Here is a 9,976-nt window from a genome sequence, read left to right on the forward strand (position 1 = left end):
TGTCTGAAAAAGGTTAACCCTTTCATTAATGGATGCCTCTATACTGAGGCATCCATTAATGAATGGTAACCGCTGATTCTCAGCGGTTACCAGCCTTCTAGTGCAGCAAATAATTTGTCACGTACAGTGTACGTGACGAGTCATTTGGTCCCTTTGTGACGGGACATACAGTGTACGTCTCCCATCACAAAGGGGTTAAGGAAACACACACCATTCACAGTAACTATTATAGCAGTATTACAAAAAAAATCGGCAATAGCAACAGTAAAATAAATGGGATAAAAACCTAAGCAAACTTAACAAGGTTTGCCTGGTCTTTGGTTATGACAAAGTTCAATTATGCTGCAGTGTAAGTCTGATTTTGACAGGGTCACTGGCCCTCAGAAATTGCTTGCAGCATTTGTGCATTGTTTGGATGGAAAATTGAGAGCTCTCGATCTGCAGATGCAGCCATCTTTCTGTTTTTTTGGGAGCATGTTTACTGCAATGACATAACCAAAGGTTCCGAGGAGTGTTGAAGTGTTTCATGGTAGGTCAGCAAACATTTCCAGTGACGGTTTTTCCGAACTGTATCAATACTGTATTTCCATGTTTTAAAAACCAACATTATTGCACAAATTGAAATCGCAATTTGTTAGAGACTAACCATGTACATCCGATGTATATATCTTTCAGGACATATAATGTAAGCAAGTAACCCTCAGTACATTATGACATAGGCATAATTTGTACCTAATTGATAGTGACTTTATGATATGGACATATGAGCAGACACTTGTTATGACTGTAATTTTACTATATTAGAATTTATGGAATATGAATTCATTTTAAATAGATTTTGGTTTCTGGTCATTATAAAACACAAGACTAAAATGTGTATTCCTTTTACTGCTCTGCAAAAGTATTTATGACATGCATTAAGAGCCTCTGGGGAAGGGTTACTACAACGAATTAGCCATTAAGAGGTTTTGCGGATGCAGATTTATGATCCTGCTAGAAGTTTAGGTTTTGATCTGTTGAAGCTGGTGGTATCTAGTGTGGGGGTTTTGAATCTCATGTGTTACTTTTAGGGCAGGTTCACACCATTTTCTGGACCAGATCTGGTCCGGAAAATGGTGTGAACCTGCCTGCAGTTCCAGTGCATTCCAGACCTGACAAAATGAGACCAGCAGTATTTTTTATAGTTTGGTCTGTAATGGACTGCGCTGGTGTGAACAGAGGCCAGAAATAGCAAAGGGATACATTAGGATGCATGTTGGGTCCGGAAACAATCTGGTCTGGTCTGGAGATGATCTGAATGTGGTGTTAATGGGCCCTCAAAAGTTGTTGTCCTTTGCTGGAGCACAAACAGATTGAAATCTAAACGATGTGTTGCAGACTTACAAATTTTGAAGAACTTACTTCCCCATTCTCCTTACTCAACCCTCATTAGTCACACTTTCTTTTTAAGGACCAATGAATTTATTAGTGTTCTTATATAACTCATTCAACTCATATCCGGTTAACTAGCTCAGTAAGCATTACGTCTAATCTGAATAACAAGCTAATTTCAATTTTGCACACCTCTTTTTATTTGTACTTCTATATCCAAATAAATGTGCACAACTATCCATCTCCAAACCTTAGATTACAACCCACCACAATGAATGTGTGTCCTGATAAACATATTGCTAAGGTTTAATTATCTGATGAGCATATCCATTCTCATAACAGATGTTGGCTGAAAATCTCATTGTATGGAAACAGAAGTCTCTGATTATATTTTTCTGTTTTTCTAATACAACAGATATTCACAAAACCCACAAATATTTAGGGAAACAGAGCTGCAGGACTCTGCCAACAATGCTCCAATTGTGCTAATGGATGAAGCCATTTTACATCCAGGATTTACATCAGTACAGTCCTCCCAACAGCAGAACACTCAGGCTATGCAAGCTCATCAGCAATTTTCCCAGGTAAGGTATCACTGGCATTGGATGTGACCAGTTGATTTCAGAGATGGATCTATAACTATAAGTATGAATTCTTGCTGACATGATGCATATTTTGAAACTGAAGTTTGTTTCATTAGCTTCGTACATTCAGAGAAATACAAGATAAATAGTGATTGATAAGGGCTTCTGTTCTGCATCGCTAATTGACTCTATTACACTTTTTCGACAAATAAGATACTGTAAGGTGTGAATTGTTTACATGTTTTGTTCCCTTATGCTTGCAAAGTCTCTTAAACCAACTACTGTTTTCAATGGGGAACATTATAAAGTTGTCTTAAAAGAGAACTATGGAGTAAACTTTTTATCCCATAGTACTCTTCAGGGTCACAGGAGGACATATACTAACCTCCTCCCGTGACCCAAAGCTCCATTTATAGCAAGCTACAGCCCGCTATATACTGAGAGCGCGGCAGCCAGGACAGATCTCGACAATACTGTTGAGTTCCACCCAGCTAGCTATCTAGAGGCAGAGCCAGCTGTGCCCGCCCCCTCCCTTTCCGTTCCTCCAGTCAGCGCTGGAGAATCGGAGAGAGGAGGGGGGAATCCCTGCGGGGAGCCGTGACTGACAGTCACCGCTCTCTGCAGGGAGATGATCGGAAAGTGAGTGAGCAATGGTATGTGTTCTGATGAAAAATGGGCTGGCATTGCTGACTTCCTTCTGAAAACATCGCTTTTGGCTACATGTCTTCATAAGTTGCTGAACAAAGAGCAGGTATGCAGAGTAGGGTCCTGATCCTTCTGCAGTGCCTGGAGTCATGAAACCTAGGCCCTTATGTCATATGTTCTTCATGAATTCCCACCTCAACCTAACCACTCAACCATCACGTGCTCAAACAATTCATCCCCACACAGCTACCTCCTCATGTATCACTTCCCCCTCCCTTTTAGATTGTAAGCCCCCAGGGGCAGGGCCCTCCTTACCATCTTGTCTTGAATTGTATTGCGATTGTAATGTCTTCCTTACATTGTAAAGGGCTGCGCAAACTGTTGGCTCTATATAAATACTATGTAATAAAATAATAATGAAGGAATGTTGAGCTATCTCTATCTACTTCTATTCTCCATACTTATTGCTGGTGAGTGAGGTTGTCCTTCTTAGTTATGGACATACATAGGGGGACATTTATCAAAACTGGAGCAGACAAAATCTAGAGCAGTTGCCTATGGCAACCAATCAGCTTCTCTCTTCAGTTTGTTTAGTTAAGATTTGAAAATGAACGATAAAAGCTCATTGGTTGCCATGCACAACTGCTCCAGATTTTGTCTGCTCCAGTTGTGATAAATTCCCCTCAACGAGTTAGGCCAGGCTTTATTTCCTTTTTGAATTAGGCATTTGTCAAATAGAGAACTCCAGGTTTCGGGGCTCCCAGGGTGCTTCTGCAGAAAGCTAAAAGGTGTGTGCAGACACCTCTAAGTTACTGCTGCAGTAACATCTGCAATTTAACAACTTTCACATTTTAACAGGTTTACTGTGGAATGTGTCCAAAAGCAAAGCACCTTCATGGTAATACCTTTGGCAGGCCTTACATAGAAGCTCCCATTTTTGACCTCCTGGACATATTCTAGCATTAGGACAAATCTATACAGTTTCACTGCCTCTAACACCTGTGCCCCAGAACTTAAATACAACCCCGGAGAATGTCAGCTTCCAACTGAAGTTCCTCACACATGTTTTGTTTCCGTAAACAGAAATATTATTAAGCCTTGCATACACTCATAGATCTGTGTTATAAATCAAGACTCAAGTACACAAACGATGATGCATGGGTTGCCAAGGAAACAAGTTATTTTTAGGCCAGAGTCAACGTCGAACATTCAAACTCTCCTTTAGGTGTTTCACTTATGTATTTGTGCTTTTTTTGGTTTGATTTTAAAAGGCTTATTTGTAGTGTTGATTGTGATTCTTAGGACTTGGATTAAAGGAGAACTATGGGGTCAGTGTTTTTCCCCATAGTTCTCCTTAGGGTAACGGGAGGACACAAACTAGCGTCCTCCCGTTACCCTAAGCTCACGTTACCCCAGCTGCGTGAGTGACAGCTGGCTCTGCCTATCTAGAGGCAGAGCCAGCTGTACCCGCCCCCTCCCCCGTCCGTTCCGCCAGTCAGCGCTGGCAGATCGGAGCGGTGAGAGGGGAATCCAGCCCCTCCCCCTGTCACGGCAGAGAGCCGTGACAGGATCGGAAGGTGAGCGAACCTGGTATGTGTTCGCTCACCTCCCGATCTACTGAGCCGACCTGTGACAGTCTCATTGTCACAGGTCGGCTAGAACTATGAGGTGAGTGGAAATCACTCATCTTATCGTTCTCCTTTAAGTAGAGCACAGAAAAATATGTTTCTTTATTGTCCACTGAGGGACATGGGAATCCAGGAATTTTGAAACAGTCGACATGGTGCCACCTACAGGAGGTTTGGATTCTGGCAAACAAAAATAAACTTTTAAAGGCCAGCCACCATTTAACCCTGTCCCTAACCTTGATTGCTTTGTTTTTTCTATTGTCCCAGGATGTGAGATAGTTTTTTTGTACTCAGCAGAGTTTTAAAAAAGGTATCAGGGTCATTCATAAAAGAGTGGAGAGTTTGGAGAAGCCAGGAGAGGTTAAAAATCTAGGCCGAAATAGGTGATTTTGAAAAAATTATCAGATTCAGCTCACTTACCAGTTTAGCTATGTTGTCCTAGATTGTTCACTTCTCCTGCCTTCTCCAAACTCTTCACCCTTTTGTGAATAACCCCATTCTGGGTCCAGAGCCAAAGGCTCACCCAGTGAGCGAGGCCGCAGTTGGTACCTTTGGGGACCGTTTGTAAAATGTCCTGGCTCTGCTTTATTCATTGCTGTAAGGCTGAGGAATTCAGCATGTCATTTGCTAGGTGGAGGGCTGTGCACACGCTCAATGTTCTCTTACTTCCCATTTAGCCTAGAGGAAATACGATTTTGCTGCTGCTCCTGAAGCACCAAGTGTATCACTGGGCTTCGGTTCTGTTACAGTGCCCACCAAGAGGGACTTGGTTACCTCCGGTCACCTGAAAACACCAGCTGCCCAGTTTGTACTTGAGGCCTTGCCTCCCATTGGGTCTAGTTGCTGGCCACCATGCGGCACAAATTGTCTTCCTAAAGATACACTGAGGACAGACCCACTGCTACAGGTGACCTGAGCCTACACTCCCACAATGATTCTAGCAGCATTTACCCTGGTACCCAAGTGAAACCAATGCCTGTAATCTGGGACCCTTATCAATATAGGGTCCTTATTTGTGGAGTCTATTTTAGCTTTGCTGGGTAGGGCAGAGGCCTCCCCCAAGTCAACTAGGGACTCTCTAGCTGTTTGTGTCCAGCTTCTGGATACGTCTGTCCATTTACCTACAGAAAACTCCATCCCACTGATGCCGCTGCAGGGGTGTGGAGATTTAAAAAAAAGGGACTGAAGATTATGGACTAAGGGATTGTCCCTCATGACAATCTAGTTGTCCTGATACAAAAAATTATTTTAACCAAAACATATTTTAATAAGGTCTTTATTTGATAGCAACTTAGAAATCAGACCTAAAAACACTTTAACACAATCAACAAACACAAGTACGTAGATAGTGAGCTTAAACAGAACAGATTTCCAAAAACTTATGTTAAAAGAGGCAACTTCACAATGCCATTTATATCCATGGATATTCAAAAAACCAAGAAAGGGCGCAGAGAACACTGGCTAGTTAACAAAGTAGTGATGAAAAACTGAAGGTGGTGGCACTTACGTGTGAATGCCAGGATCTGGAGATGGACGGCCGGTATGGAGGATCAGGGCACTCGTGGTGTGGTGTCCGACTGTGATCGATGTATTAATCCAAGAGGTATATCCACGGGAGAGTGTAGATGAGAAGAGGGGACTTCGTCTGAAGTGCCGTGAGGGGTCTGTGCGGTGTGGGAGAGAGGCAGGGGGATCGCTGTGTTATCGGCAATAGGCAGCGGGCAATGGACGGGGCTGTAACAGCCGCAGCTGTGTGTGTCTCAGCGAGCGGTAACTGTCAGATCTGCTGGGGACCATGTGCAGAAGCAGCTGGCAGAAGACGCAAGTCGAATCCAATGACGTCATCGATCACAGTCGGACACCACACCACGAGTGCCCTGATCCTCCATACCGGCCGTCCATCTCCAGATCCTGGCATTCACACGTAAGTGCCACCACCTTCAGTTTTTCATCACTACTTTGTTAACTAGCCAGTGTTCTCTGCGCCCTTTCTTGGTTTTTTGAATATTTACAATCCACAGGTTCTCCTCCTGTTTTCCAGGGCTGCACACACACCTCTAAGCTAATTTGTTGCCCATCCGAGAGCGCTGTTTATATGTTCTTTCTATTTATATCCATGGAAATGCTTGGTTACACTAGATGAGCTTAAACTGAACATAAACACATAAAGGCAAATTAAATAACAGGGAGGCACTGTCTTGACAAATACACTTTAAGCAGAGTCAACCCCATGAGGCCTCTTATGTCCACCCACATGCAAATACTGAATAGCTCTGCTGGGGTCATATTCCTCAAATTCAGTTCCCTTCATTTTAATGAGCATGAAGTCCTGCAGCATACCCTGCTAATGTTCTCTCCTCTGGGTGGTACAGTCTAATAAACTCATTCGTGGTTTTTGAAGAGATCAAACTTCAAGCCCGTCAATTTTATTGCACATGTTTTAAGAGAAAGCTTTACATCTAGTAACAGTAGGTCATTTGATTGAAAAAAAATCTGACAGCTGACATACAGGCTCAAGAATATCTCTCAAAATGTACAGGGTAGAAAGGCAATTCACACTTGTAATGGATTTTAATATTTCCTTGCTTAGCTGAAGACTCATCAGTCCCAGCACCAACTTGGCCAAGGTGTAGAACAACAGTTGGCAAGTTTTGCTGCATTGCTTTTAGGCCCTTTTTTACTTGAAACCCATCTAATTTGCTTAACTGAAGTAAGCAAAACTTTCTTCTATTACTTTAGTATTTTCTTTTGCATCTCTATGCCTTTTTAGGGCTATTCCAGTAGAACTTAACCCATTTCAATGTTTCTTCAAACAATGGAAGGTATTTTCTTTACTGCATCTAGAATTCACAGTTGAATCTTGTGTGCTACATAGTATACAGGCAGCAGAAATAAAATATTGTTCTTTATAAGTGTTGCTACACCACCTTTTAAATCTATAATTATAGCAGCACCATCAAAATTTACAGACATAAGTATTGGACTGGGCTGTTCTGGAGGCCGCAGATGTTGCACATCCAAAGACAGGTTTTTAAGCCATTTAACAATCGCATCAAGGACTCCTGCAGCATGTGCTTGCTCCACTGGGACAAGGTTTACAAATGCAGTAGACCTTGTTTCCCTTCATTGACAACCCTGACCAGAACAGTTTTCTGTTCAATTATGGCAATATCTGTGCTACCATCTGCAATAATACAGATAAACCTTGAATTTCTGACAATCTCTTTGATGTCCTGTCTAATTATTTCCGCTTCACATATGATGAATTCAGCAGTTTTTCCATGATTAGTGTAATTTTTCCCTAAGCACACACCCGCCTTTATCATTGCTTGGCACAACATATCTATGTCTGAAAGAGGCTTCCCATGTTTTTCAATTAATTATGTGTTGTTAAATAAAATAGTTAGTCTCTTCCTTCCTAGCTCCTTCAGTTTCTGTAGAGCTTTAACAATAATGGCCTGCGCTGACTGAACCTCAGAACTGACACTGCTAGTTGCTGTACTTGTTGATGCCTTAGACTGCACAAGTGCTTTTTTATTTACTTGTTTGAACCACGAGCAGCATGCCATGTGAGCTGTGCTTGTTTGAGCTTTAATTGGTTCAATGCAAAATTTACCACAGCTACTTACAAAGGCATTTCTACCAGATCCAGAGTGACTCATTGCTATGGTAGGGTATTTTACGCAAATTTCACAATACATCTTTTCTTCCCCCTGGCTCTCCTTCAAAAGAAGCCAAGGCCAGGAATCTTTCCAGTGAGGTTAAAATACACTCTATCTCTTCTCTGTATCACACTCTTTGTCTTTTGATACAGCAGTAGGGTTTGGGCTTTTACTATTGCAGACACATTACTTTGAGACACATTGGCCACATATTGTTTTCTTGAAGCCAAAATAAAGAAGACTTTGAGATGACATGATACACTTTCACAAAAACTGCTATGAAACCTGCATTCCTAGGCAAACTGGATTCTATTCTTAAAAGACCTCCACACTTCAGAGTTTTGCATCCCATGAATCTGAAAAAAACAAATAAGATTGCTGGATTTTACATTTTTCCTAGGGGATCTGCCGTCTGAACACAAATGCAAATTTCTAATTTTCGAAATTCCAACACAAAATATTAGGCAAAGTAAAGATGAATCTGTCCTATGGTGAAACTTGCTTGACAATAAGGCAAAGCTACAGGCAATTACCCATACAATTGCACGCAGTCATTTATCCATGCATGCACACAGTCACTTACCCATACATGCACACAGTTATTTACTCATACATGCACTACATGCACACAGTCACCTACCCATATATGCGCAGTCACATAAGTCACTTACCCATACATGCACAGAGTCACATACCCATACATGCACAGAGTCACATACCCATAAATGCACAGAGTCACATACCCATACATGCACCGTCACATACCCATACATGCACACACAGTCATTTACTCATTCAAGCACACATTTAGCCATACAAGCACACAATTACAATTCTAGAAATCATGCATTAGGGACGCGATTAAAGGGACATTCATCTCTTAGGAAACTGTCTCATTTAGTAGCATTATAACGAAATGAGACAGTTGTCTCATCTTTATATAAAAAATGTAATTGTAATGTGCTGATGAGACATCTAAGGTGCAGCTGATTTGTCTTTCCTTCGTGGGAAGTTGTGTCTTAGGACCGTCTCTTGATTCTGTCATTAGCATCGATTGGGCAGCCACAGTATGCTCTTACCAGAGCGCAGGAGATCTGTGGAACGGTCAGAGGAGCACATTCCTCTTCCTGTTCTGCCTTAGCAGTGTGTACTTGCAGATCTTACAAATCTAACTCCTGCTTAGACCGTAGATTCAGAAGCTGGTCTGGTTCTCTCCTAGATATGTCTTAGGCTGTTGCCCACCTTGCAGATGTACTATTTTTGGATGTTCCAGCTGTTTCAAAGTTCCTGAATGTCTTTGTCCCTCAATGGAGAATAAAGAGAATAAGATTTTTGCACTTACTGTAAAATCTTTTTGTTAAAATCCATTGAGGTACAAGGGTCCCACTCCTCAATGTTTATTGGCCTTGGGTACTGCTTGCTTACAAAACAGAGACATGACTAATAGATGTGAGATTTTAGGAGGAGTTGGCCTTTAACTTTTTTCTGTTTGCCAGTGTTCAAACCTCCTGTAGGTGGTAGCATGTAACCCTACTGTTTCAGAATTCATGTATCCCTCAATGGAGTTGAAGAGAAAGATTTTATGATAAGTATACAAATATTTTCTAACTTACCTAGCCAAACGTGTTATTGGGGAACCCATGTGTTTGTTTTGTTTCCCACCAGATGCCGACAACAAGCACTTTACAGAAAGAACAGCCAGATTCTTTGATTTTGCCAACTTACTCCCAGCATCAAGGGTCTATGGGGTTACAGCAGCAGGTCTCATCAAGAAGAACTAATAGTCTATCAGAGATTTCAGGTGTTCAGTAACGAACATGCAGTCAAGTCAGACATGTTTATTTTTACTAGCTGGTCGGATATTCCCTGGTGTCTACTCCATGGAACTCTTTGGGATCTGATGATCAAGATGAGGCATCACATGTCTCCTGACAAATATGGACAGCTGGCACATGGATCCATTTCATTTACTGCTGTTGGAATTGGTTCACGTTTTATAAACAGGTCTGTCCGCACATAACTCCTTAATGAGAGAACATGCACAATTTTACTTTCTGAAAATGCACTGTGTTTAGTCAGTGTGATA

General features: G+C 41.7%; 1 protein-coding gene across 1 annotated transcript in view; it reads left to right on the forward strand.

Annotated features, from left to right (window-relative positions):
- The window catches only part of NPAS2 (neuronal PAS domain protein 2), an 84,887-nt gene extending 75,185 nt beyond the window's left edge, over positions 1 to 9,702 (forward strand). The window contains exons 20-21 of the mRNA XM_018554113.1: positions 1,787 to 1,955; positions 9,556 to 9,702. Coding sequence (XP_018409615.1) covers positions 1,787 to 1,955; positions 9,556 to 9,702 — 316 coding nt within the window. The remainder of the gene's footprint in view (positions 1 to 1,786; positions 1,956 to 9,555) is intronic.
- Positions 9,703 to 9,976: the final 274 nt, after the last annotated feature.

The sequence above is a fragment of the Nanorana parkeri genome, unplaced genomic scaffold, assembly GCF_000935625.1.
Source record: "Nanorana parkeri isolate BGI_ZX_2015 unplaced genomic scaffold, ASM93562v1 scaffold143, whole genome shotgun sequence".
Classification (NCBI taxonomy): Eukaryota; Metazoa; Chordata; class Amphibia; order Anura; family Dicroglossidae; genus Nanorana; species Nanorana parkeri.